Source organism: Drosophila suzukii, chromosome 3 (genome assembly GCF_043229965.1).
Source record: "Drosophila suzukii chromosome 3, CBGP_Dsuzu_IsoJpt1.0, whole genome shotgun sequence".
Classification (NCBI taxonomy): Eukaryota; Metazoa; Arthropoda; class Insecta; order Diptera; family Drosophilidae; genus Drosophila; species Drosophila suzukii.
In genome coordinates, this window is record NC_092082.1 from 76542439 (window position 1) to 76570234 (window position 27796).

The 27796-nt window shown below is 43.0% G+C and overlaps 6 protein-coding genes across 16 annotated transcripts in view; 1 reads left to right on the forward strand and 5 right to left on the reverse strand.

Annotated features, from left to right (window-relative positions):
* Window positions 1-2721, forward strand: part of btsz (bitesize) — a 60520-nt gene extending 57799 nt beyond the window's left edge. For all 7 annotated transcript variants that reach the window (XM_065867238.2, XM_065867241.2, XM_070996259.1 and 4 more), the window contains 6 exons: window positions 493-677; window positions 745-939; window positions 1005-1259; window positions 1319-1593; window positions 1656-1864; window positions 1922-2721. In XM_065867238.2, coding sequence (XP_065723310.2) covers window positions 493-677; window positions 745-939; window positions 1005-1259; window positions 1319-1593; window positions 1656-1864; window positions 1922-2073 — 1271 coding nt within the window. In that variant the 3' untranslated portion in view covers window positions 2074-2721. The remainder of the gene's footprint in view (window positions 1-492; window positions 678-744; window positions 940-1004; window positions 1260-1318; window positions 1594-1655; window positions 1865-1921) is intronic.
* UQCR-C1 (Ubiquinol-cytochrome c reductase core protein 1) overlaps window positions 1-27796 on the reverse strand; it is a 289718-nt gene that overhangs the window by 94656 nt on the left and 167266 nt on the right. The gene's annotated exons all lie outside the window — the stretch shown is intronic.
* LOC108014528 (solute carrier family 22 member 6) lies at window positions 4416-8331 on the reverse strand. Its single transcript, XM_017080668.4, has 5 exons — window positions 7928-8331; window positions 7609-7867; window positions 6801-7215; window positions 5765-6271; window positions 4416-5424 (listed from the first exon to the last, which is right to left on the reverse strand). The coding sequence occupies exons 1-5, from the start codon at window positions 8255-8257 to the stop codon at window positions 5250-5252; spliced, it is 1686 nt and encodes a 561-aa protein (XP_016936157.4). The 5' UTR covers window positions 8258-8331; the 3' UTR covers window positions 4416-5249.
* LOC108015607 (solute carrier family 22 member 13) lies at window positions 9211-11954 on the reverse strand. Its single transcript, XM_017082095.4, has 4 exons — window positions 11200-11954; window positions 10876-11134; window positions 10391-10814; window positions 9211-9971 (listed from the first exon to the last, which is right to left on the reverse strand). Exons 1-4 carry the CDS (start codon window positions 11644-11646, stop codon window positions 9332-9334), a joined length of 1770 nt encoding a protein of 589 aa, XP_016937584.4. The 5' UTR covers window positions 11647-11954; the 3' UTR covers window positions 9211-9331.
* Window positions 12134-15529, reverse strand: LOC108014526 (organic cation transporter protein). The gene is made up of 4 exons (XM_036817802.3): window positions 14948-15529; window positions 13675-13933; window positions 13199-13616; window positions 12134-12903 (listed from the first exon to the last, which is right to left on the reverse strand). The coding sequence occupies exons 1-4, from the start codon at window positions 15278-15280 to the stop codon at window positions 12234-12236; spliced, it is 1680 nt and encodes a 559-aa protein (XP_036673697.2). The 5' UTR covers window positions 15281-15529; the 3' UTR covers window positions 12134-12233.
* jvl (javelin-like) overlaps window positions 15996-27796 on the reverse strand; it is a 60697-nt gene continuing 48896 nt past the window's right edge. For 2 of the 5 annotated variants that reach the window (XM_065867244.2, XM_065867246.2), the window contains 5 exons: window positions 23172-23743; window positions 22821-23094; window positions 22284-22756; window positions 20501-22199; window positions 15996-17321 (listed from right to left, as the gene is read on the reverse strand). In XM_065867244.2, the coding sequence (XP_065723316.2) occupies window positions 16794-17321; window positions 20501-22199; window positions 22284-22756; window positions 22821-23094; window positions 23172-23743 (3546 nt within the window). In that variant the 3' untranslated portion in view covers window positions 15996-16793. Of the gene's footprint in view, window positions 17322-17916; window positions 18440-19044; window positions 19778-20500; window positions 22200-22283; window positions 22757-22820; window positions 23095-23171; window positions 23744-27796 lie in introns of those variants that run through there. The other 3 variants (XM_065867245.2, XM_065867248.2, XM_065867247.2) reach the window with 3 other exon arrangements.

Below are 27796 nucleotides of genomic sequence, written 5' to 3' on the forward strand. Positions count from 1 at the left end.
AGTATTCGCCCGTTATTTTAGAAATCCTGAATGAATTGCGATTTTCTCTTTAAACTCAAAAAGAATAAATGAATATTAATTTAAGGAAAAGCGTAATATAGCTATGACTTGAAATTTTTCATGTTCAGTTCGAATACTTTTTGAGTATACTGTGAACCTAAAATAAGAAGACATGAAACATCTCAATTTCACTTAACTTAGCCTCGCTGTGACCTTTTGAATTGTGCACATCATGACCTCATTGCATTCCTATCTTAACCTTATAATAATTGTCTAGAAACGTTTATGTTGACTACCAAGAAATATATTTGAGTTATAGTAATATATTACAGTTGAAAGACAAGTGTAAAGGGGAGCCATCAGCTAAAAATACTGAGAAACATTTTCTATCGATTGCCTGCAATCGTTAATCATCAGCTCGCATAGATCATTAGCCTTAATTGTGGAAAACTCGAGTGCTAATTGATGATACATTTTCTTTTCTCTTTGCAGAGGAGGCTAAAGTGGCCGCCGAGGAACTGACTCGATCGCCGGTGATTGGCCAAAGGCAGACAGATGGCACCGGCAGTCCCATTCAGTCGCGTGCCTCCAGCGAAACGTGGCCCACCCAGTCGGATGAGGACATCGATCGGCTGGTGGCCATGCACCAGAACCGCAGCAGTCTCAGCTCGCTGGGGGTAAGTACCTTAAAGCTGGAGAAGATCTCATTACAAACTGAATAACTCAAATATTTTCTTATCATAGGTGCGTTCGGAATCCATGGCCAGTGTTTATTCGGGAGCCGGAGAAGGTCGCTATGGCACTGTGGTGGTCAAGGGTCAGGTGGAGTTCGCCATGCAGTACAACTACAAGCTAAGTGCTTTGGAAGTCCATGTGGTGCGCTGCAAAGATCTGGCTGCCGTGGATGCCAAACGCAATCGCAGCGATCCCTATGTAAAGGTGGGTTCTACTACCTCTATTTGTGTATAACAATCCAACTAATTACTCTAATTACCTCCGTTTAGGTATATCTTCTGCCCGACAAATCGAAGGCCGGCAAGCGCAAAACCAAAGTCAAGAAGCACACACTGAATCCCATCTTCGACGAGACGATGCGCTTCCACACACCCATTTCCAGTCTGGAGTCGAGAACTCTATGGCTCACCGTCTGGCACTCGGATATGTTTGGACGAAACGACTTCCTGGGCGAAGTCAGTGTTAATTTGCAGGGTCGCCTCTTTGACAATCCCCAGTCGCAGTGGTATCTACTCCAAGAACGCGTAAGTTTGTAAACCCATTTTCTCAAGGAGGCCTTATAATAATTTTCCTGATCTTCCAGAGCGAACCTTTCGACGAAGTGGCCACCTACAGAGGTGATATTGTGGTGGGCCTGAAATACATTCCCCCGGAGAACATTAAATCCTCGTTCTTCTCGCGTGGCTCCTCCATCACAGGCAGCTCTTCAAATCTACGCAAGTTTGGAGGCAGCATCAAGTCGGTGACCTCTAAATCAGATCGGACTTCCAAGGGCGGCCAGCTGCATGTGCTGGTCAAGGAGGCCAAGCACCTGAGTCCCATCAAGGCCAATGGAACTTGCGATGCCTTCTGCAAGAGGTGGGTTCTTAACTTCAATTTAATAACTATATATCTAACTAACTTTGATTTTAATTCCCTAGTTATTTATTGCCCGATCGCACGCGAAGCTCCAAGCAAAAGACGCCGGTTGTGAAGCGCACTTTGCATCCCAGCTGGAACTATACCTTTGTTTATGAGGATGTTTCCCTGGAGGAATTGTCTGAACGCGCCCTAGAGCTCACCGTCTGGGATCATGATCGTCTGGCCAGCAATGAGTTTGTTGGCGGCATACGATTCTCTTTGGGAACAGGTAAGTTCGAGATACTCATTCTCATTCCACATACTAAAATACCTCCAATTCTAATAGGTCGCAGTTATGGAAGACAAGTCGAATGGATGGATGCCACTGGCAAGGAGCTCTCCCTGTGGCAGAACATGCTGGATCGGCCGAACTTCTGGGTGGAGGGCAGCTTGGTGCTGCGCTCCAGTTTGGATGGCATTCGAGCCAATTTGCCATAGGCCAACATATAGTAACTTATTGTTTAGAACCGAGACAAACCACAAAATCGCAGTTAGAATGGCCAAATGGCCCACTGCATTGTATTGTATTGTATTAATTATGCGATAATTATCAATTAACGATCACGTCGACTCTGAGAAGCATTACTAGCGGTATAAGAAAAGGAACGATTGTAACATTCACAAGTTAGTGTTAAGAGTGTGGAATGATGATTTCTGAATACTCGAATATGGCGATGACGCTGCAATTACCGCAGATACGAAAAAATAAAAAACAAAGTAATCAAGGCAGACATGAGAAACTAAGCAAGAAAAAAAAAACAAACCTTATCAAGTTTATGGCACTAATTGTAAGCGCAATTCTCAGCTATTCGATGCAGATAAAAACTAAAAGCAAAACTGTAAAGCAAAACAAACGATGAGGCCCCAAGGTTGGCCTGCCTAGATATTAAGACAATTTGTATGTGTGTGTTTTTTTTCACCTCTCCCCTCTGAGAGGCATTCGCAATTGGCATACTATATGCGCTAAACTACGATAAACCTACATATAAACGTAAAGTTAAAACCTAGTTAAATCGAGGCATAAGCTTACTATGTATAACTACCCATAATATCCGAAAAATACAAATAACATTTTTGTAAATTCAACATTTTTGGTTTATTTTCCGCTCTTTTGTTCCCTAGACTCTAAGCAAACTGCATATATATCTCTATCCTGACATCATACATATCGTGAACATTGTGCAAATCCAGCTAAGCTTCATGCCACTTATTTACCTGTAAGGGTAGAGACCCACCACAGCAATCAATGAATCAATCAATTCCCATAGCAGCCAAAGATGTCACCTCCCTCCAAAATCTGATTATTGTGGACTTTATATATACATAGGCATATGTATGGATAACCCTTAGGTCGTAGGGCAGCTCTATAAGATGAATTGTTTCAAAGAAATCACTTTTAAGAATACAAAAACGAGTCTTATGAAAGCTTTTGGTGTAAGTGGTAGATACCGATAATACAAAGTAATATTTAACGTTGAATGATACTTGACAACAAATTTATAGAAGATGTTTTTTATAAAAGAAAATTGCTGAATCACTCGTTGCCTAAATACCGCTTGTCTTTTATACTCGATGTTTTCGAAACACACACAGATATTGCACTCGCCTGAAATTCGGTGATGATCATGATATAGTACATACATTTACACACTTTGGTAGAATGGCTCACCACAAACGAAGTTGATTACGATGTTGATATTGATGGAAATCAATGTGAATATTAAGCCAGAGTTGGATGTGGTCATAGAATACTTTCTCTAAATCAACATATGATAAATGTCAAACAATAAGCAGCAAATATTGCAAAAGTAATTGGTATTTAGTAGCATAAAAAGCGCAAGTAGGAAACCACAATATACACACAGATACTAGTTCTACCCACAAATAGTTCATAATCTAAGGTTGAAGCGTTTGCTGTTGGTTGGCTCTCTAATCTAGCCATAAATTTTGTTGGGAGCCCAATCGCACCCACACCCAATATACATATATATATATATATATATATATATACACACCCGTAGCCATAGTTTATTCCCTCTAAAGTCTCCAAAGTTTCAATGTTTACTACATGTATATTTTTCTACTACTTACTATGTACTTACCACCTAAATCAAGTATATCACTTACCTTAGGATCGCAGGAGAGGTGGTTGGGGTTGTGTTTTAACAATCGCCACTCGGTCTTTACTTATCCACTTACTCACTGAGATGGTGCTATATAGTCGTATATAGGATACTCGAGTACCATCCGTACTCAGTCTCAGGTCGCGAGAGAACTATGAGAGATCTTTTTACCTTTTTACTGTGTACGTGCATTTCGGATTCAACTGAACTATTGTGAACTAGTGTTGATTATACATGTTTATGGATGCGATACAGACTTCACACCTACCTACTTTATACATATACATCTACTGAGATACATTACTTATAACCCCTTTACAAGCGGTGAGCACTCCGTTCGCATTCCGTAGTACTAAGCGTTTCGACGAGAATATTTGTTATTAGGCCCAGTTCTCACAGATTGAGAACCCCTATCGATAGGTGATTTCTATAGAACGTTTTTGACGTTTCCTGGGTGTCCCCTTGGATGCCAGGCAATTACACAGATTAATGTTACAGATTAATGATATCAGAAATATTTAGGTACCCATTGTATTTGTTAGCATTCGCCAGAATTGCTCATAGAATATAGAACCCCAAGGATAATATTTTTGATTAGGCATTCGGGCGTATAGGCCCAAGAGCCTTGCCCCCTCCCCCAAAAGTACACATGTTGCGTTAATGTAGAAAACTTTTTTAGCGAGTACACACATAAGTTACACAAATATACATAGTACTAGATGATGATCTGAAAAACGCTGCGGTTGCCTTCCTACAAGCATTAATCTAAGTTGTTTCACAGCTGACACACTGATTGTGTATCCCCTGTACTGCCCTGAGAACAATCTTTTGATCCCTTTTATATAATTTTACATTGAACTACTTCTTAAGTTAGACCCTTCGCTGAATAGCTGATTAAGTTGGTCGAGAGTCTTTCGAGTTTCAAATGTTATCATCTGGCAACCAGCGACGGGGGCCCTAAATCACTTCTCGCCATGTCTGCGCTAGACTTTACACTTAGATTTAAGATAACCGACCTTTGGTCAGTTTCGCAATGGTCAACGGAAGTCCCAGTTGAGATTCCGAGCAATTGTACGCTAGAGTTTGTAAGACTTTCTATGGCAATTGAATGGCAGGATGAAGCGATCAAATTGTAGCCGTTATGTTTATGGCATTTAAGCGTTACATAATTACAAGAGTTTACATAACCATTTACAAGATACAAGATACTTATGACCCTTTTACTTACAAGTAAGTACTTAATACAAAAGCAAACAATACAGACGACACACGATTCCCAAAAAGCTGATGAACTCAAGAAATTGGCTCAATACAAGTTGCTAAGTTAAAATTGTGTTATAAATTGTGAACAGCAGTGAATCAATAAAATAAAGCAAACTTCACATCTATTGACAACTTTCGCAACAACCGTGTCTAGTTTTTTTTTGCCTGAAAGCGTTATGGGGTCTTTGGTATAGAGGTCTGTGGGGAAATACTTTGATTGGGTTTTATCTACACTTCCGCTTCCGTTTCGGATCTTGTTTGCTGTCCGTTGAGTTGATGCAGCTTGACTTCTTCGACGGCTTCCTTGGATACATCGTCATCGTGCCGGCGCCAACAGTCGAAGGACAGCATGGACTCCCCCTTGCCAAAGGCCTCGCCATCCGCCAATGTGATGGGAAGTTGTCTGAGGATAATAAAAAGGTATATCAGTTTTAGGAAAAACCTTTGAAATTTAAATATTTTAAAATAAAAATAAGAAAAACGGGGGTCCTACAAAAATCGATAGGGGTTTTATATCACTTTTAAATATGGTATATATTTAGGTGTCTAAAAGTATGCAATGAATAAAGGATAGACGGCTTTCTGAATGAGTACTAAGTACTACTGCGTTTAAAATATTTTGTTGCATACTTTTAGACGCCTAAAATAAATTTTAAAATGTTTTTTATTAATATAATTGTTTATAATAAATAATTAATTTATTAAATTATTATTATTAATTATTAATAGTAAAGATTTCTCACCTGTTGTTCGTTTCCGGCAGCAGGAGCGTGCAAAAGGCCGCCGAAAGCAGGAGCAGGGCCAGGATGAGGGACGGAGCTGCCGCCAGCTTAGTGCCCAGATGAATGAGGTAGGGTGACACAAAGGACGCCCCCGCAGCAGCCAGGTGCACTGCAGCAATTCCCCTCGAGCGCACACAGGTGGGCAGTAGCTCCGAGGCGAACTGCGAGGTGACCGTGTAGCACATGGAGATACCCAGCCTCATGGGCAGGGCGAAGGCCAACAGTAAGGTCACATTGCTCTGGGCGCCCTCTGTGGAGAGTGCCACGCCCAGGGCGCAGGACAGCAATCCGGTGCAGAGCATGGCCAAAAAGGCCGTGGCCTTGCGGCCCACTCGACTCTGCAGGAGTCCCTGAATGAATCCAGATGGCGGGACGACCACGGCGAACAGGGAGAAGACCACAAAGGGCGAAAGGCCAAGCCCCTCCACATTTCGAGAGATGGTATTAAAGCTCAATGAAGTCAACATGCTGCGTATGAAAGGAAGGAAAAAAACCAAATATTAAATTAGCAAAAAATAACTCAGAAATACTCATTGAAGACTATCTATACCAATACAGCCACTTAATCTATACAAAATTAAGCATTTAGGAAAACAAATCTATTTATATTCGCTCTAAATGTTAGAAATTTGCTAATGCCGCATTTTTTAGACCCTATAAAAGGTTTCTTCAAATGTAATTGGCTATAGTTTTTAAGGAGTAAACAACCAATTTACATTCTAAACTTCGAAAAACTGCCCATGAGATCATATCAGTTTGTTTTAAATTCAGGGGGAATATTTTTTGGCTGTCGAATAGTAGTTTATAAGTCGCCAAACTTGTCGTTCTAGAAATTAGTAAATTATATTTTACATTTTTTAAAAAATTTAAAAATGTTATCCCTTCATCAATTTTTAAGCACTTCCAAATATAAAATTTGTAAAAATTTGTATCTTTAACAAATTACTTTAACACTTTTAAACCATTTTAACTGTCATTTTTTGACTGTCATACTTACAAAGTAATTAGCATCAACAACGAAGTCTTTCGTAAATTCGGGGTCCGCAGTAGATCGATAATTCCGGCTGTTTGTTCCGGTTGATTCGAGAGCTTCCTCTTAACAATGCAGCTCCGCCTGAAGGCCTCAAAGTCGGCTGCCTTTACCTCCTGTCCATTGAAGTGGGCGATGTGCTTCAGCCTGGCAATGGCGCCCTCCACATTGGTCCGCGTGATTAGCCACTGGGCACTCTCCTGAACCACAAAGTAAAACAGGGCCACCACCAGTTGGAGCAGCGCCGAGCAGGTCAGGTAAATCCGCCAGTTGCCGGCCAAAACAGAAAGCCAGGGAGCCACCAGAGCTCCCAGGCAGAAGCATATGCCCAGGGTTCCACTTATGGCCATGTTCCTCAGTTTGGGCGCCAAGTATTCCAGAACTAAAATAAGCATTTAAAATGACAATTAAAATGTGTCAATAAATAAAAAATATTACTTAGGAATCTTAAGGATTGAATAAAAAAATATTGAAAAGAAAACATTTAAGTAATTAGGAATTCTTTAAAAACAGTCATAATAACGGTCAGGTTAACTCAGTTTACAAAGAGTTCACAAGAAGTAATGCCTGACATCATATGGTCCCGGCACTCAAAAGTGGGCATGTATAGCCTAATGTCATCTGGTTAATCTAAACAGATGCGTAACATGGGTAGTCTTGGCAATTACTAAGAGTAGACACTGTTGTTGACTCTGAACTGTACATATGTATGTCAAAGCTTTTCCCAGATCTACACCCGTTCTTGCCAGAGTGCCAGAGATATCGCAGTGCTTACCCAGAATAAACATGAGATAGTAATTTGCCGTGGCGGCGAGACCAGAAATGCACCGAAAAATGGCGAACTGCACCAAGTTGGAGGCGTATGTGGTGAGAAAGTCGCCGACAAATCCACACTGATTGGCCAGGATGACGGCTCTCACACGACCGATCTTGTCGCCCAGCATGCCGAAGGTAAAGGTGCCCATCAAGGAGCCCAGGAAGAACAGAGATTGTCCGATCCTCGCTTTATAGGCATCATTACACACCCAGTTCAGCTGGGAAATGAGGGAGGTGCTTTAGAATACCAGGAATTTTCCACATCTTATTTAACCCACCTCCGCATTCATGCTCCTGAATCCAAAGTCATAGTTGTATATCCAACGCTGGCAGGTCTCATTACTCACCGTGACCTGGTCACCCTCAATCCTATCCAGCCGGGTGCAGGAGGCCTCCTTGCCAAACGGGGCATATATAGCGGCAATCTCCTCGAAACTACGATTCGCCAGAGCCTCATGATGACACCAGTGCTGGGGCACAAACCCAATTATGTTCTGCGAGTAGTAGTGCACGGTGGTCGTGAACGCTATGTAGCCGAGCAGCAGTATCATCAGATACTGATAGCGACCCGCACTGCCGCACTTCTCCAAGATCTGGTCAAAATCCATGACGTGCTCTCGCTGAGATTCTATTAAGACTAAACCCAACCGATCCGAACCGAGACCGTTCCGATTCTAACCGAGGCGAAAAAGAGTGCAAGGTGGCCGGATTCGCGCGTTGAGTCTCCGTACATCCCCGATAAGATTGTTTTGGGGCGGCTGCCTTATCGTCTATATGGCTGGCCAGGCGGGTCGCTCAAACGCGGATTCTTTATTATTTAAGTGAATTCACTCATTCACTCTAATCTAAACAAACGCCGGCGTCTCACGGGGAGGAAAGCCTTCCCTGGCATAGATAAACGCGCGGCGTGACCTCTGAAATGTGAATCAAACAATAAGTTGAATGGACTCTTAATAAAACCAAAACAACAAAGCGCCGCCCATCCTCAAGTGTAATATACATAAGGTCAAGAGTGCGATTAGTTAAAAGTAAGAACGACAGCCCTGATTCGCCAGCATGAACATTCAAATACTCTCTCAAGGGATTTGCTAATGTAGAGAATATACTTTCTTCCATCTACATACTGGGATATAAATCAGATTTTAAAATTTATGGCACAATCAAGCTAAGACAGTTGCTTAGTAAAAACTTGTTTTTATTATTTTTATACATTTATATTATAGCACATAAAACAAATCATTAAATGATGCCTGAATCTTTCTTATCAAAATCTTCAACAATAATAGTTATAACCACAGTCTTTTTTGCCATTCTTATTGTCAGCTATAAGTATTATTATCTTGTACTTTATACATTCCACTTGTTTAGGCTCATCATGTTGTTATAAACATTCTTAAGTTATTTTTATTGTATAGGCTCATAGAGCCCTTTAGATAAAGAAGATCTTAACTGTTCAGTGCACATATTTAAGTCTTAAGTTATTTCTAACCTTTGTAAAGTTAATGGTAACAAAAATAATAAATTCTTAGTATTATTTTAAGCTTTTACAGGCTTTACTTTGCTTAAAAAAGATTTTAACGAATGTAATTAAATGCATTTTTCAAGAACATAGTTAGAAGCTATACTTCAAAACGTAGCAGATCTGATAAGATCCAAAGGTAACACCTACTTAGTAAGTACACTTATTCCGTCATAAGTTTCTCATTGGTTCCGGCGCTGAGATCCTGATGATCTTCCTTTTCTAGGCTCCTCAGAAAGTCGAACATCCGCTCGCCCTTGCCGAACTCCTCGCCCTCCGCCAGGGACATGGGCAGCTTTTTGTTTCTCGTCTCCGGCAGGAGCAGGCAGATCCAGGCACAAAGCAGGAGGAGCATACAGAGAATAATGGAGGATGCTGCTCGAAAATAGGTGTCCAGGTGGAGTATATAAGGCGAGAGAAAGGAAAAAGCTGCTCCCGTGACGTGGATCACCGCCAGTCCACTGGATCGCACGCAGGTGGGCATAAGCTCGGCGGAGATCTGCATGGTGGACCCCGTGATCACCGAGATCCCGAATCGGGACACCAGCAGGAGGCACACCATCACCGTCTCACTCGGTTGTGTCCAGAAGGTTAGCAAAATCCCTATGGCCGCTGTCAACACTCCAGTGGCTGTCATACTGGTCACCGAGGTAAACTTGCGTCCGAAATTCTTCTGGACCTGGGTCTGGAAGATTCCTGAAGGTGGCAAAGTCAGGGCGAAAAGGGAGAACATCACGAATGGCGATATGGTCAGGCCTTCCACATTGCGAGACATCGTATTGTAGCAGAGCGTTATTACCGAGCTAGAAAGAAGATAAATACGTTATAAATCAGCCTTCTTTAGAGGGGTTATATTACTAATATTACAAATCAAACTATCAAATTCGAATCCTCAAAGGATTCGTTAGTTTTGAAAAATGCTGAGAAGGTTTAGGACTACATTTCTCCAAAATTTCGAAAAGGTAAGATACATAGATATAAAGTTTTTTATAATGATACAAATACAACAAAGTCTCATAAGCAGAATGCAGGTAACTCAACGACAGGTTAGAATTTGTTTTTTTTGAGCAATTTGCTCATAGAAACATGTACTGTGTGTGTGGCAGTGTGGCGGCAGAGCGGCGGCAGAACAAATTTGTAACCGATGGACTACCCGCACTGCTCCTACTGCACCACTGATTTAGAACATATTCTCACGTACTTAAGACCTTAATTTACTTACAATACAACTAGCACGTAGATCAGTCTGAGGCGCAGGCGTGGCAGCTTGAGGGCGTCGAGGAGACGTGCCTGCTTCTGCTTGGACAGCTGGCTGGTGGCCTCCGACTCCTTGGTCTTGCAGTGCTGCCGGAACAGCTCGAAGTCCGCCTCGCTGACCTCGCGCCGATTGAACTTGGCCACCCGGCGCAGGCGCAACTCGGCGCCCTCGATGTCGTGGCGTGTGACCAGCCACTGGGCGCTCTCCTGGACCACAAAATAGAAGCCGGTGACCAGCAGCTGGGGCATCGCTGACCAGGCCATAAAGGAGCGCCATTCGCCCAGCCAGACGGCCTGCCAAGACGCACTAATCATGCCCAGACAGTACCAAACACACATCGTCAGGTTGAGGCCCACACTTCTCATCTTCGGCGAGACGTACTCCAGCACTGTTGAGTTGGTGGAGAATTAAGATCAGATAAGTTGGAGAGCTGTATAATGATAACATACCCAGAATATACATGAGGTAGGCGTTGGCCTCAGCAGCCAGGCCAGATACAAAACGGCTGGCTGAGAACGTTACCAGGCTCTGGGTGAAAATGGTGGCCGAATCGCCCAGGAAGCCGCACCAGTTGGCCAGGACCACAGCCCTGATCCTTCCAATCCTGTCGCCAAGTAGTCCAAAAAGCAAAGTGCCACACATGGAGCCCACAAAGAACAGAGATTGACCCACTCGCGCCTTGTATGCCTCATCGCAAACCCAATTCAGCTGGGGGATCGGGAAAAACACTCTTAAATCAAACACTCTTAAGTGGCGCCCGAACAGGGACTCACATCGGCATTCATGCTTCGGAAACCATAATCATATTTGTAGATCCATCGATTACAGGGCAGATTGCTGGCAGTGGCATTACTCCCATCTTCGCTGATCCAAGCGAGTCGCGTGCACAAAGGTCTCTGGAATGGGGCGTATATTGCAGCTATATCGGCATAGCTTCGATTCTCCAGTTGTTCGTGATAGCACCAGTGATCGGGCACAAAGCTGATGACGCTCTGGGCGAAATACTGGCGGGAAACGATGAACATGAGCAACCCGTAGAGGGCCAAAAGCATGTACTGGTAGCGATGGCCATCCCCGCACTTGCCCAGTATCTCCTCAAAGTCCATGACCATGTCCGGAGATTGGGAGATGCACTTCGACGATGCACGACACCCCAAAAAAAGTATCTGACTTAGGCGGTCCGCTCTCTTCCGCTGCCACGCACATACTACCAGTACCATTACCAGTCCCCATTGGCAGTCCGCTCCCGTAATCGGTCCGCTCTGCCACCGCCTCTATCGTCGAATAGTTAAGAGCGTTTTGTTTTGTGAAAGCGGCTGTGCGGTAAACTGATATTGGAGTTGAATAGTTGAAACGACTCTTGGGCCTCTCCGCCTTACCGCTGATAAGTCTCGGCCTCAGCTGGCCGAACAAAATGCCCGCGATTCGATCATAACTTATTCGTTCTGATTTAATTATATGGTTGATAAGCGACTTTGTTGTCCCCCATATCATCGCTGTAATCGCCAATCTACTATTCAAAGTATGTTACTGCTAATTTATACAGACGATTTCGGTGATGTGACTATTCGGTGTTCATTCAAGACAAATAAAGCTCTTGGCAATAGAGTCAGATACTATGCAAGCTGCATATCGGGTTATGCTAAGTATAGAGCTTTTCGTAGCTTTTAGATATACGAATTTTAAGTCAGGATCAAGCTTTAAATATCAGATATTAAATCATCTTTTTATTACAAAACAATTTTTTTAAAATTCCCTTTGAATTATATAACAAACATATCAACCAAGAAGAATTTGATTGTACCTATTACTGCTGGACAGGCTTAGTCATCAAAGTGTCCTTCTCCACCTCCTTGGAACTCATTTCCACTTCAGAGTCTTTGGTTTTCCTTCCTAGCATATTGGTAAGAAAGTCAAATATGCCCTCTCCACGACCGAACTCCTCTCCTTCGGCCAGGGACATAGGAAGTTTCTTATTACGAGTCTCGGGCAGTAGGAGACACACATAAGCTCCGGATAGGAAAAGAAGCCCCAAGATAATGGAGGGAGCTGGCTTGAAGTAAGTGCCCAAATGAAGGATGTAAGGCGAGAGGAAGGAGGCGGCAAATCCAGCCACATGCACCACTGCCACGCCCCTTCCCCGCACGCTGGTGGGGATTAGCTCGGCGGAGAACTGCGAACTGGCTCCATCGGCAATGGAGACTCCAAATCTGGCCGCCAAAGTTAGACCCACTAGTAGCAGTATATTCCTGTTACTTCCTTGCGATATCACCAGACCAGCGGCGGCTGCAAATAATCCAGTTATGGTCATCCAACTGACTGCGGTAGCCTTGCGACCAATCCGATCTTGGAGCAGACCCTGTAGGTATCCCGAGGGCGGCAGCGTTAGGGCATTCAGGGAGAACATGATGAAGGGCGATATGCCCAGACCCTCCACGTTCCGAGCGATAGTGTTGTAGCAGGGCGTAATAATAATGCTGCGGAAGTAATAAATAAAATAATCACTATCACTGTAGTCACTATACGGAATAAGTTTATAAATAAACTACTTAACACAATTGATTTATGATAGGATGCAAAAGCAATTTGCCCGTAGGGTACAAATTTCTCTACCGTTGCTCTGCCGACACGTACAGTATACGAGGTGAGCAGGGTTTTGCTAACGACCAATGTAAATAAAGACCAATACTATTTATAAAATAGCGTATGCTTCCAATTATAAATCAAATATGTATGATTGTAATCAATAAAAAAAAGCCTTCAATAACTTACAAAATAAGTAGCAGTTTAAATCCCGTGCTGCGCATGCGCGGCGTTTTCAGCATGTCCAGCAGCTTGTCCTCACTTTGCTCCTCCTTGGTGTCCTTGCGGTAGTGCTCTTCACAGTAACTACGAAATGTCCTAAAATCATCATCCGCCACCTGGCGGCGGTTAATTTTGGCCACGCGCTGAAGTCGCCTAATGGCTCCATCGATGTCATTACGTGTGACCAGCCACTGGGCACTCTCCTGGACGAGGAAGTAGAAAAGTGTAACCAGGAGGAGGGGCACCGAGGAACAGGCCAGGAAAATACGCCAGTGGCCCACCCAAACGGCCAGCCAAGAGGCTCCAATCAAGCCAAGGCAGTAGAAACTTCCCAAAACTGTATTAAGTCCCACGTTTCTTAATGAGGGCGAGACATATTCGAGAACTAATCAAAATTAGCATTATAAGTAGTCCTTAAAAAACATATCCTCACAATTACTTACTCAGTATATACATGAGATAAGAGTTGGCATCGGCCGCCAATCCAGATACAAAACGGCTGATCGAGAACGAAGTCAAATTATTGGCGAATATGGTTGAGAAATCACCAAGGAAACCGCACCAGTTGGCCAAAATTAAGGCCTTAATGCGGCCTATACGATCTCCAAGCAATCCAAAGACTAGAGTTCCGCACACCGAACCCACAAAGAAGAGGGACTGACCCACACGGGGCTTATAAGCCTCATCGCACACCCAGTTTAACTAAAAATTTATAATTGTACCTATTATAAAATGTCTAGTTTTATTCAAACCACCCCATGATCTTTTTTACACAAATTTTTTATAAAATTTTTGGGATTTCAAGTCTAGATATAATTAACAAATAAATAAAAATTAAATTAACCCTTGTCTCTATCAAAACTTTTTAAAAGCATGCGAATTTGGAGACATAAGCATTTTTTATGGCCCTTCCTATGCCCCAAAAGGTATTTATAAATATACTATATAACTTAGTATAATATAGAATTTTCTAGTATAATATCTACACTCAGAAAAAAAATCAAGTATTTCGTGCTTGAACCTAGTATTTTCGGTGTCAAAACTTCGCCAAGCATGGAAAATACAGAACGCGAGAACAAAATACTACTTTCGAGCACGAATTTTCAAGACCCAAGATACTAGATTTAAGAACCTTTCGGTCTTGAATCTAGTATGAATAATTCTTAAATCAAGTCATTTATGGACTAAAAACAAGAACGATTTAATAATAAAGTAAAAAGTTGCAGGCATGATTTAAGGACGAATAATTCTTAAATTAGTATATAGATATTATGAAATTAAAATGAGTTTTTATTTTATGCTAGTAAGAGAAATAAGTATTGGAAACTGAAACGAAATAATCGAGATATATATAAAAATTATTAATATTTGAAGTTTACTTACGGCTTGCCGCTCACGGGCATTAAAACTGTCTAATTTATGCGCCTTATATACCGAGTACTTTTAGAATAAACAGTTGGGAATTATTAGAGTTGGCAGACATTAAAAATCCAAAAAGTGCTCAATATGAGAATTTTTTGAGCACGAACGTTCTTAAATGTTAAGCATGCAATTTTTCTTAAATCAAGGCTGTTTGTACTTGTTTTTAGCACGGTGTTTTTCCCTGAGTGTATAGATACTAACCCATAAAAAGCTATACCTTTTTAAAAAATCAATCTTACTAAAGTAGTTATTAGTTCAAAATGTATCACCCCTCAAAAAACCCAATAAACTCACCTCCGTATTCATACTTTTATATCCAAAGTCGTACTTGTAGATCCACCGATTGCATCGCTCCGTGCTCAGCGTGTGATTCTGGCCATCCTCATCAATCTCTTCCAGTCGTGTGCAAGAGGGCCTCTCGAATTGGGAATATATCGCCTCGATCTCGGCGAAGCTGCGATTCACCAGCTGTTCGTGGTAACACCAATGATCGGGCACAAAACTAATGACGTTTTGCGAGAAATAGTGCATCGATACGACGATCATGAGGTAGCCATAAAGAGCCAGCAGTACGAACTGATAACGACTGCTGTTGCCGCACTTGGCCAGAATCTCCTCGAAATCCATGTTGCTGATATCAGATTTTCGCGGACCCCAATTTTACCGGCGTTCACAGGGTTGTGATAAGCACATATCTGCGGGTTCTGGCATTTATGGAGGTCTCGGGCAGTCGGTTATTCGCCAGCTGGTTCTTAAAATCGGTTTATTAGTCCCGAACCGAATGCCTTTCGAGGGCCTGGGTTTATTGAACGCAGCCGAAACCCGTTCCGGAAATGTTCTGCTGGCACGGAGCGCACATAGCCAACTGGTTGAGCCTGAGACCCAGTCTCGAGCACCGAGTGCTCCATTGGGGAATGCTCCCATAAGAGAGCGGTGCTTACATGAGAGCCCCTGCCTTTCTCCGACTCTTTCACGCTCTTATTCAATTATGTGGCATTCGAAAAATGGCTATTTGTGCATATATTTGAGAGAGGAAAGCGGTTTGAAAATTCGCACTGCATTTACAAAATTTGAATTTCAATTAACTTCAATTTCTGCCACTTGGCGACCATTGAAAACCCGTCCAACAAGCTGGGCGTTAACTTTGATTGATTGATAAAAAAGTCGGTTTATGTATCTCATTTATTGATTTGCAAATATTTTATCAGAAATATATATTTATTACAGTTATTGTTTTTAGAATATTCAATGCTAACACTCATCCATTTGATTTGTTAAAAAAACCATAGTCTTAAAACTTACCCAATCAATCCAAAATATTGAATGAAAACCCGTCGTCATATGTATTTTTAATATTTTTTATTTTTGTTTTTTCTTCATTTATATGTGTTTATCAATTACATTTGCTGTTTAAATGGATACATGTCTACATTTGCTGCCTTTTTTTTGAATATATATTATTATTAGCTTTAATATGAATCATAATTGTTGGTTTCCCTCACTTCTATGTCTGTTGGATTTATAAATGTAGTAAACGCAGTTTCGTGATAACATGATAGATAGACCCTATTACATTTGCCTTCCGACTTAAATAGAATCCGTACATAATTAGGTAGTATATCAAACTGTACATACATACATTAGATGCGATGTGTTAACTAAATTTGATTAACAACTAAGCTACTTAGCCGGCTAGTACGAGTAAATTAAATGTAGTTTTGAGTAAATAGGCAATGGTGCAGGATAACTAACTTAAGACTCTTACAAAGATGCACACTCTAAATAATACATACAAAGTAGGGGTTACTAATAAATAGTCGAAGAAACCATCAAGCGTACAGACTAAAGCCCTGAATGGTTAACGGGGGGGAAAACAAACATTACGATCAATCCAATTCAGTCACAATTCGTTTCAATTACAATCGTTCATTGCAGGGCCCTTGGATAGTTAAGCCGAATACATTAAAATCAACATTATACACGTCACATAACACTATACTACAGCTACATACACATATTTAACCTTTTGCTTTTGAAAATTACAAAACCGTATATGAAAGAGGGTTTGAAAATAAGGACTAGTTTAGATATGATAGTTGGTTAAGTTAAACAAACACCACTGCCACCTGCCTATGGAATCCTAAACGCACTCAATGCTGTCATAGAAGATCTCTTCATCTGGCTCTGGTTCCGATAGCTCCTCCTCCTCAAAATCATCAACGTCGTAGGAGATCAGGGACTGCAGGCTGTCATCCAGCAGCTTGTGCTGCACATGATGCACCTCAAACAGTTTGGCGTCCTTCCTCTCCTTCGGCGGAGTGCCGAACCAAATGGCATCCTCCACATCCGCATACCCATCACCATCAGGATCAGCACCTTCGCCCCGATCATCTTCCTGGACAGCAGGATCAGCTCTGGCCTCGATGGAGTCACTGTAGCCATAGTCGAAGGTGACCAGGAGATTGGCACTGCCACAGTCCATGGAATCGGGCGTGGTGTACTCGGTGTAGTACGAATCGTAGGCCGTCTCCTCGGACACATCGTGAAGCTCATGGGGCAGATATCGTTCCATTTGAACCTTTCCCTGGCTGCTGCTGCTCGTTTGCCATAGTTGCCAATTGTAGTTATTGAGACGGAAATTTGGCTTTTCAACGGTGTTGGCCAAATTCTAAGCATCGTTTTCGGGGGATTTCGGGGTAGAGCAAAGAAAAAACGAAATAGTATATCAAATCTTTGGTTCAAAGTGCAATCAAGCAATCAGAATTAGAACGAAAAAAGAAACAAGAAAGGGTTTTAGGCGGCTGTTTAGGCACATTAACGAAAAGAATGGTAATAGATCGTTAGGAAAACACAAAAGTTGTTTGGGGTTAGCATGTAGCGGGAGAATTGTTCTCTTGAACAGCGGTTAGATCCCTCAACCTTGGGCACAATATATATAGGTTTAACATTTTTTTTGTTAGCACAGAGCGATCCATCAATCAACCAATCAGTATATGTACAGCGTGTAAGTCACTCATTTCGTTTACCTTACTTGGCAATTTCAAAAGTTGAATCGAAAATTTGTGTGTATTTTTGTGTGCACTGCCCGTTTGCTATTGTAGAAAGGGTGAGGGTCTAGGTCTAGATAGTCTGGGTAGGCTAGATCTACTACGAACTACATCGAAATAAAAACCATTGTTGGTGTAAACTCAGTGTGGGGTAAACAAAAAGAAAGCCGTGGGGTTGGCGGTGTGGGGGATTTGTGGGTTGGATTGGTTTTGGAGTGGTTTTGGAGAAATGGTAGAGCTTAACCTACTAGGTGAGATACAACAAAAGAGACTTACGCGTATAACGAATGGCGGCAAAGTGTCTACTTCATTGTCTTTGCTTTTGGGCCAAAAACAAAACAGACAAACGATTTACAACAGAGGGCTCGAGACAGAGATCTGAGCTGATTTTGGGGCTGAGCTGATCTGAGCTGAGGAGGATGTACTGGGCGAGGGCGCTGCTCCTGTTCGTTTGGCCATCTCAATTTTCTGTGGCTGTCCGACACCAAAAACTCCAGTCGCATTTCTTTTTTCGGGTTATATTCTTTCTGTTTTTTTTGGCATGCATGCAGTCGAAACTTTTGTGTATTCACCACCAACATCGTCAATCAATCAGTCAATCAGTATACACCACCTTAGGTCCACAAACATGGGTAACTTCTGCTATCCATACCAACTCCGATGATTATTTTCTCTGTGTAGCCTGGCGTTTGTTAGGAAAAGTGGCTTGTTTTCACAATGGTTTTAGTTACATTTTGGGCTGTTGCTGGTTTTTGGGATTTGGGTTGGTTGGTTTTTTTGTTGGTTGGTTGGTTTGTTGGACATATTTTTTTTATGTACATTTATATTTATACGTTTTTTGCGGGGATATTTTTTGGTTCGGTCAGATTTTCGGATATACAAAATACGAGTATATATGTGAGTTATGACAACAACAGACAGTATAAATTTTTTGTTTTGTTTTTGGAGTAGACATACAAACAGGGTAGAAAGGCGCAGAAAGAAAAAGTAAAAGTAAAAAGAAATTACAGCATTAGATACAAATTATTTCAAGTGTGATCATCTAATTGGAATTTTTCTTGGGTGGCTTGCACAATGCACAAACAAAGCCAAAATAAAGCACTCGATGCTGTCGATGGTGTATTGTCCTGTATTGTGAATGTGGATGAGAGTGAGTGTTTGGTTAGTTGGACCTTCGGATGAGCTATCGACCACGTGATAAAACCAAGATCCTTGCAGGCTCTTATAATGATATGTTTACTGGCAAGCAGTTAACTAACTTAGGGCAAGTCTTTTTTTTTGTTATTTTAATACACGAAATTTATTTCCTTCTTCATAGGTTTAACAAATAAATCGAAAAGTCTGTTATACTCTAATCGGTTTTATATTTTTATGTAATAGCGTATACGCATAGGTTGGTATAAGCCCATCTGCTTCATACACAAATCAATAAATTAGCCTTTAAATTAAGCCCAGTAAGTAGTTTAAGTATAGCTTATAATAATTACAAAGAAAGCAATAATAATAATAATAATAGATTTTAAATACACACGCAAACTAATAATTATGCTTAAACTCGCTTTCGAACACAATGAGAAACTCTGGCTGATCCAACAATGAGGCATGCATACTTGAGGAAAATATACTGAGCCGCAGTAATCGTGATTTGCATAATATATATGAGTAAATGAAATGATATTGTACAGGCATTTGACTTTTGTTTTACTTTTTATATACATAACTATATAGAGGAAACATTGCAGTTGTTGTTGCTGCCGCCACTGCTGGTGTTGCTGTAGTTGCATGTGAAATTGCTGATTAATTAAAGCCGGCTACTGAGCACCTAAGGCATCGATAGGCAGTGAGAGTTTGATAGGCGGCACCTTTCACTAGCCAAGTGTTGAGTCAACGACCCAAACCCAAGCACAAGCTGCAGGGTCTTGAAAAGGTATTCTAGGGTGCGTAATATTGAACATACTGTTTGTGAGAGGTGTGTTGACCATTCTTGAACTGGAGAATTGAGTTCTCAAACGTTTGGATTTTCTTGTATCATCTTCATAAAGCTGACTTTGGTTATGGCAAGAAGTGGCTTGAAAATCTTTTGGAAAAAAAAAACAATAACAAAATAAAAAGTACAACGAAATCTTGATACAAGTTAATGAAGTTGCAATAGGTTTTGAAAACAAATTGGAATTATCAAAAAATACTGAACAATATGAGTTAACGAGCAATTGTTTAGTAAATTGTAGACATATACTACAAGAAAGCAATTGTTGGTTAAATACACTGTTTCCGTTGGTGAAACAAATACTTTCCCTGTTCGGGATTTGCTGTTGAAAATTGTTGAATTTTCTATTCGCGATATACAGCTGACAAATTAAAGGACAAACAACGAGGGCAGAGAACAATTTCCTTGCTTAGGCACGGGACGCTTACGTGATCGATTTTTTATAAATTTCGAATATATATGCATGTAACTGAAGTATATATATGTATGTAGAGTATATATGCCGTGGGTTAATTGTATGTTTAAATAAATATATATGCACGTTACTATGTATGTCAACGAAGACAGTTAATATCGAATTCGTATGCTGCTGATTTCTATTCTGGTTTTGATTCGTTTTGATTTGATTTCATTAACTGTAACGAGGATGATGATTCTTGTGGTTCTTTGTTGTTGTTTCGTAAACGTTATCGAAGGCATATTAAACGGTAATCAGTAGATATTCATATATATAAATGTATGTATCGGTATTATCAGTAGTATTATAATAATTCACTTGAACCAACCCAATAATGTTGATTTGAGAGTGCGTACCTTGCCACTGTCACTGTCGCCGCCATAGCTGGATGTGGGCGTGATGGTCTCGCCCTGATCCCGGCCGATGGCTCGACCACCGGAACCCCCTGTCGAGGCACTACTGTACCGCCTGGACACGCCGCTCCCAGACGAATTGGACGCCGGCGAGTGGCCACTGCGCCTGTGGTTCTGGTGGTTCTGATGATAGGGAGCCCCCGTCCCATTTCCACTCAACTGGAGATCCTTGCGCAGCGTCGAGCTCAGCTGGGCGGCAATGGAGGTGGTGGTGGTGGTGGTGCCCCTAACGCCCTCCGGCGACTGCTGGGCACGTGACAGGGAGTCCAGATGACGCACCCTCGAGCTGATCGTATCCCGCTTCAGCTTGGGCAGCGGCGAATTCTGGAGCACACGCGGGGACGGAGTCGTTGCGGCTGTCGGCTGGCTGCGATTGCCGGTCGAGCCGGATGAGTAAGGTGTTGTGGCCAGCGGTATCGAGGAAGAGGTCGAACTGCGGCTCGTGTTCGTACTCAGCGAATGGTTGGAGGCGGACGTGTCCGCTCTCCGCAAGCTCTGCAGATTGCCAGTACTCCTGCTTAGCGAGGATTTACTGCCGTACGAGGTGCTGCTCGAGTTGTGCGCCGATGGCGGAGAGCGTCCTGCCGTCGAGGGTCTTCCCGTTGGTGGTTTGCCGGAGAAATAGGCCGCCGCCTTGCTGCCCGGCAGTGGAATCTTGCTGGGCTTGCTAGCACTTCCAAACTTGCGGAACGCATTCTGTCGCGGCGGCGGAGTCATGCCGGACTCAAACGGACTCACCCCGCCCACACTGATGCTCATCACACGAGCGGCTATGTTACTGGGCGTACTGCTGCCTACGGGACACGGACTCGCATTAATAATCGTCTTGCTCAGCGGGGAGTTGGTACTGGTCGGGGTTCGAAGCGCTTGATTTTCGTGCTCGTGCGCCGACTCCGTGCTGCTGCTGTGCTGCTGCAGCTCGTCCATGGCCAGCGGCACCATTGCTTTCATGCTGGGCGTACTGATCTGCGTGACTGGCGGGGCGGGCATGGCCGTCGAGGCGGAGTCCACAGAGTCGGAGACTCCACGACGACTCAACATCAGCGTGGTGGAAGCCGAGGAGCGATTGGTCTCGTAGTCATGCTGCGAGGAGTGCAGATACGAGTTGGTGGTGCTGTTGCTCGCCTGCAGGCGGGACTCCACCAGACGCAACTGCGCCTTGGTGCCCTCCAGCTCGATGCTCTTCTCCTCCAGCTGGTAGCGCAGATGCTCGAACTCCTCGCTGCTCTTGTCCAGCCGCTTGGCCAGCAGCGTCTTGGACTTGCTGGACGAGTCCAGCTTCTGGGCCAGCACCTGGTTCTGCACGGTGAGGGTGAGCAAGTGGCGCTGCAGCTCTAGAACATTCGTCTCAAGGAGAATGGCCGCGAATCGCTTGGAGTCGGTCAAACGGCACTTGGAGTTGCGCGTTCCGGGCGTGCTCACGATGCCATCGAGACGTCCCAAGGATTGCTGTTGCTGTTTCCTCAATGTTATATCACTGCCTGAGCTTTGATGGAATGCTTCCTGCGCTGGCTGATCGAGGACGACCGGCTGGAATGTGTTGTTGCTGATGATGTTGCTGCTGGGACGACTGCCATTGGAGAGCACCGTGGTGGCTGAGGATAGAAAGTTGCGTTGACTGGAGTAATCCGACTGGCTGGCGCTGAAAAATGAAGAAACGTTTAGTTTTACATATAAAATATATTAAGAGGATACTTTAGGAGGATCCTCTGAAGCAGATTCTCACCTGGAAGAGCTCTTGCTTTGCTGCTGTTGCTGCTGCAACTGTTGCACCCGCGAGCTCAGCTCTAGCTTCTGGGCCATCGCCAGTTTCAACTGCTCCTCGAGATCCTTTTTCACTCCAACCAGCTCTTCCACCTGGTCGCTCATCTTGGCCGCCTTGATCCTTCCGGTCAGCGTTTCCGCCTCCATTTCGGCCAGCTTGTCCAGCAGACGATCACGCTCCTTGCGCAGCTGTTTAATGTCCTCGCGATTCAGTCGCTCCACCTGCTCCCGGAATTGCTGCGGCGTCATTGCATCCTTGCTGGCACCCTTGCCCTCTCCCTCTGCTGTTTGGGAGTTCCCCTGCTGGCGCTCGTAGCTCTGCAACTGCTCCACCTCTTCGCGTAAGCGATTGGACTTGCGGTGGATGACGTCCAGCAGGTTGAGCAGCTCATCGTCCGACTCAGCACAGCTCAGGCGATTTGCTGCTATGGCCACCTGTTTGTGGAAGGAGATAGAAAGATTATGAACTGATAATTTTAGAAATTATCCTGCGACTCACAGTCATAGCACCGTTGGTGGAGGAGGCACTGTGGCCCTCCTTGGAGGAACTAGTCTCCGTTGAGAAGCCGGAGTCTTGCACAACGCTGCCGTTGTTGTTCTCTCCGCTCTTTGGCTCTTTCTTGCCGCTGTGCGAGTTGCTGCGGCTGCGTGTCAGCGACGAGGACGACGCTTCCGCCCCAGAAGAAGGAGCAGCTGCCGACGCTGACGACGTGGACGGTTCCTTGTGCGACAACTTCCGCTTCATGCGTATACCCGGCTCCCATTCGCGCCTGCTGTAAAGGTAAGCCAAGGAATTTAGTTACTCTGTCATTTTAATATTTGTATCGGATTTATGGAAACCCAGACCCACCTGGTGGCTAACGAGGAGCTGCCGCCACCCACCGAGTGACTGCCACCGATGGCACCCACCGAAGATGTGGGCGTCGAGGGCGTGGCGGACATGGAGGCCATCTTGTGCTTGAGGTCCGGAAACGTTTCGATGACCAGATCCCGGAACTCCAGCAGAGCACCCACCTCGTGCTGCAGCTCCTGCAGCGATTTGGTCTGCTCGCTGTGGATGTGATGGCTCCCGTAGCTGTTGCTGTAGGGCGTGTGGTGGCTCAGGTGGTGGTGGTGCAGGTGATGCGGATACGTGGCCCCCACCACCACGGTGGCCGTGGGCGAGGAGGAGGAAACAGCTCCGACCGCCGTGGCACCCGCCATCAAATGTGGGTGGTGGGCGGCGCTGCTCATCGGCAGGCACTCCATGGCCCCACTGGCCAGGTCAGTGGTGCGCAGGACTCCACCGAGGTGGTGGCCGACGTTTCCGTTTCCGCTCCCGTTGACGCCTCCGATTCCGTTCCCGTTGCTCTGACTGTGGTGGCTGATGCAGCTTCCGTCCGTTTTGCTGATGCCATGCGTTGCAGGTCCGAAGCCTTCATTCTGTAAGGATAGGGAAAAAATGCATTTATTAATTTAATATTCTGCAGGGTGGCTTACTAAATATTAAACATTTAAAAGGTAAAAAAAACAATGATTTTTATTCCCCAGCCGTTTTGGCATTCTTTCCAAAGCTTAATATGTATGTTTGTACACATTATTAGAAGTATATAAGGATTATAAAGACTGTTTTAACTTGGGTTTTCGTTTTGAATAAAACATAGTTCATTGAAAATCTTTTTGGACTTGAAATCATACAATGTATTTAGTTTTCCATTAACCAAAGTTCAGGGTTAACCACCAGTCATCTTTTGTGGCCTCCCTTTGTAAGCTCAAGTTTCCCAACCAATTTGTATAAATCTACAGCTTGATTTTATCCATTAACAAATTTAAGTAATTTATCTTAATGTAAATAGCTTTTAGTTAATTTGAAAAAATAAACATTTTGATACTGCGAAATATTCTATGGCTCATTAATTAACATAAAACTTTTCCCAACAGCACTCGTCGATCACGCACGCAGATGGGAAAAACCCATGAATCATTGTTGGTTCGGCTTTCGATGGTCAAGTGCGATGGGCTGCACTTTAAGCCCCAAGATCGGCTTACACCGCCATAAGTCATTATCAAGGGGATTTACGCAAGGGCCCCAATGGGATCGATCGATAATTACTGAAGAGAAAACACCACATTGCGTTACTTGAAGTAAATTGAATTGATCATCATGGTGGGTCAATCGCTGGACAAGGAGCTCGGGTGCTCGGAAGTTCGGGAGCAGTGCGAACGATTAGTGAATGACATACAAATTATGATTGATGAATTGCAGAGCTCGGGAGAGCGATCGCCCGCTGGCCGGCGACCCGTGGAGAAAACTGTAGCAAAAGTGCAGCTTAATGCAGCCGCTGCATGCACGCCAGCAACATGCAACTAGCAACCAGCTAGCAGCAAACCAGCAACATATGTAGTTGCAACACCAATCGATGCAGCAATTTGTGACAATCATGCTGTGTGTTTGGCCCAGGCCATGACTATTCAACGCAGGCCAAGTCAACGACTGACTGAACCGACTGCAAACTAGAACAGGCCACAGATGGCCGGGCCAAGTAAAAGTAGTTTTTCTCTGCATTTTGTCTATTTATTTCTATTTTCCTATTCTCCAGCATCTGGTCTGGAAAAGAAACGGGAACTACACAGTAAATTTATGGGGTACAATAAAATTTGGGCAGTATTTAAAGGAAAATACCTATCGACAAAAATATCGAAAATATCTAAGATTGTTTAAATATCGATATTTTCGATAACAACAAAAAAGGCTATTTGGTTGCAATTTGCAGTAAGATTTTAAAAGTAAGGCCCATTTATATGTGAAAACCCTAAAGGTCAATCGAATATGGTTTCAGAACCTAGAAAAATTGAAACATTTTCTAGTCCCATTTAATAACATCTAGTATTATTTAATATATTTTCTCTAAGTGCACCATTGTTGGCAGATTTGTTTGTCAACCGGGTGGAGAGCTTTCACTGGACGAGAATGTTTCTCGAGCGGCGGCAGCTCAATTGATTGGCAAAATACTTTCACATGCAATAAACATAAATTTGCTGGCAGCCGATGGTAAGCCGGCTTTAGCTTCAGCTTCAGCTTTACCTATAGCTATTGATCAAACAAACGTTGGCGAGAGCCAAAACCAGGCAACTGGGTTGTCTGTTTTCTGTTGTTCTCGGCCGCCAAGAAAAAGTAAAAGAGGTGAGCTAAGAAAAAGCAGAAAAAAAAACAAAAACTCTGCTGATTGCATGCAGACTACTGACTACCGATGGAGTTTTGTCGGCAGTCGGAAATGTTGGTCAGAGACTAGAGACTAATGGCAAAATCATTGCAAATGAAGCATGAAAATTGGCCCACATTCACATGACATGGCTGGGCCATTCCATTATTTAATAGCTAATTAACCGAGAGGGGCCCAGGAAGCACAGCTCATAATTCCATGGCTTGCATAATCGCCATGCACTTTTCCTCCCCATTTTTATTTTTTTTTTAATTTTTGTCTTTCATTTGGGGTTTTACTTTGTGTTTTTTGGCCGACTTGCCTGTGGAGCGTGGCGAACATCAAAGCATGGGAAGTGGTGGAGAAGTCACATTGAAGATCGTGTAATTATATAGCAAAATCCATTGTCAACCACGAAATTGAAACCGAACAATTCAACAATTCAGTCGACTGACTGTCACTCAAAGGCAAAGAAAAAACAACGTGAAAAATTGATAAAAAGTAAGCTCAATGTCGGGGTACTGTCATCCATTCGAGCATCGCGATTGGCTTTATGATTTCTGAGTTTCATTGCTCAATTAACTCGTGGATCTGGCCTTTTGGCCCACGGCCTGAAAAATAGTCCGACAAATCTACGGCCAAACAATAAAAGAGTTTCCCTATGCGGCATATATACACTATGCACTGTATTTCGGAGACACATATGCAAATCACAACTCACTCGCATCCACCTATAGACCATATAGACACAAGTGCTTCCTTGTCACTCGAACGAGGCGTCTGTCACTGTTTTCAAGTTGTATCTTCTCAAGCTGCGCCTAGTGGCTGATACGGATTGCTTTTCAGAAGGCGTGGAACAGTGGAGAAAGAACTAAACTTTTTTGGGTTTAAAAAAAAAAGAAAAAAATTAAAGTACAGGAAAAAGTATTCTAAAAATATTTGGTATCAATAAAATTTCTTGTTTTAAGATTATTCGAAAAAATGTCTTTAGTTTTAAAGCGATTTTAGTGCAAAATGTATTATACAAATAAAACGTATTATCTTGAATTGCAAGTACTGGAACTAAAATCTCCAAATTTTGGGAGTTTGGTATTTTTTACATTTTTAGTATTTTTTAAATTATAAGAAAAATGTGTTAAAAGCTTTTACTGGAAGTAAATAAAAAAACTGAACACCATAAAATCGTCTTCATCTTGAATTGCAAAAGTTGGAAATGATTTGAATTTCTACAATTTTTTGTGGACTTTTTTTCCAATGTCGACCACTGTCTTGGGTCGTCCCAATCAACTCCACATCATCATCGCTGGGATCGCTGAATCGTCGTCGTGGGCGCAAACTACCATCTCCGCACAGCTGCCACGCATTGCTGATTCCTCAAGTTTTATTACTCGCCATGGCAATTGGGTTGATCATCATCATCATCATCATCTGAGACTCAAACTCAGCATCGTTGTGCGCCATGACAAACGGAAAAACGCACTTGGCCTGGGCGACAGAGCCGCTCAATTAGGCTGCCCACCACTCGAGTCGGCTGTTAGTACACTAGCCAGCAGGGTTTTGGGGCTTGTCGAGTGATTAGAGACAGCCAACACACACAGCAAACACAGCAGCACCCATGTAGCTTCCCACCAAACAGCAGGAGATCTTCCTACCACTTGGCTAGGGAACCCAAACAGTTGGCAGTTCTTCAGGGTGCCAGACACCAAGGCAATTATCAGGCGCATTTGCAATAAATCCAGGTAGCAACTGTTTCATAAATCACAGAACGTTTGCTATTAACAATGACAAATGCGTAAACGTTTGCTCAGCGAATAATATTTATTTTCAGCTTTTGTTCCTACTATTTTCTTTAGTTTCTCGAGTGGTTAGCACTTGTTTGATCGATTTTCACGCCATTCTTTTGCACAATCACTTCCTACCCTTTTGCAAATAGTTTACCCTATTTCTGTTACGTATACGTAACATTTTTCTGCAATTGCTAAGCTTCAGCTAAAAAGTGTTTTCTCGGTACTTTGCTTAGTGGTTTCACTGGGTTTCAAATTGATTTTCATTCATATGCACGCCATTGAAAAGTTAAAAATAATTTAAGCTCTGGGTTAGCTGGTCATAAAGAACATATAGTATATCAAAGCTTTTTTGTAATATTTTTTACTGCACATAAAGCACGCGTTTGAAGTCCAAAATTCGCCAATAAACAAAACGTGGGTAAATTTTATGTATTTCAGCCAAAAGGAATAAACAAACAAAAATGCCAATAAAAATCAAAAGACTGCACAAAGCTGATTTTTATGAC

What these genes read in the sequence shown, in the direction of transcription:
- LOC108015607 (XM_017082095.4), bottom strand. Translation starts at nt 11,646, where the DNA reads ATGGTACTGGTAGTATGTGCGTGGCAGCGGAAGAGAGCGGACCGCCTA. An exon ending in CTACCTCATGTATATTCTGG is followed by an intron (nt 10,815 to 10,875) that starts GTATGTTATCAT and finishes CCAACTCAACAG; the next exon opens with TGCTGGAGTACGTCTCGCCG. An exon ending in ATCTACGTGCTAGTTGTATT is followed by an intron (nt 9,972 to 10,390) that starts GTAAGTAAATTA and finishes TCTTCTTTCTAG; the next exon opens with CTCGGTAATAACGCTCTGCT.
- LOC108014528 (XM_017080668.4), bottom strand. Translation starts at nt 8,257, where the DNA reads ATGGATTTTGACCAGATCTTGGAGAAGTGCGGCAGTGCGGGTCGCTAT. An exon ending in CTATCTCATGTTTATTCTGG is followed by an intron (nt 7,216 to 7,608) that starts GTAAGCACTGCG and finishes TGCTTATTTTAG; the next exon opens with TTCTGGAATACTTGGCGCCC. An exon ending in TTGTTGATGCTAATTACTTT is followed by an intron (nt 6,272 to 6,800) that starts GTAAGTATGACA and finishes TTTCATACGCAG; the next exon opens with CATGTTGACTTCATTGAGCT.
- LOC108014526 (XM_036817802.3), bottom strand. Translation starts at nt 15,280, where the DNA reads ATGGATTTCGAGGAGATTCTGGCCAAGTGCGGCAACAGCAGTCGTTAT. An exon ending in TTATCTCATGTATATACTGA is followed by an intron (nt 13,617 to 13,674) that starts GTAAGTAATTGT and finishes AATTTTGATTAG; the next exon opens with TTCTCGAATATGTCTCGCCC. An exon ending in TTTAAACTGCTACTTATTTT is followed by an intron (nt 12,904 to 13,198) that starts GTAAGTTATTGA and finishes TTACTTCCGCAG; the next exon opens with CATTATTATTACGCCCTGCT.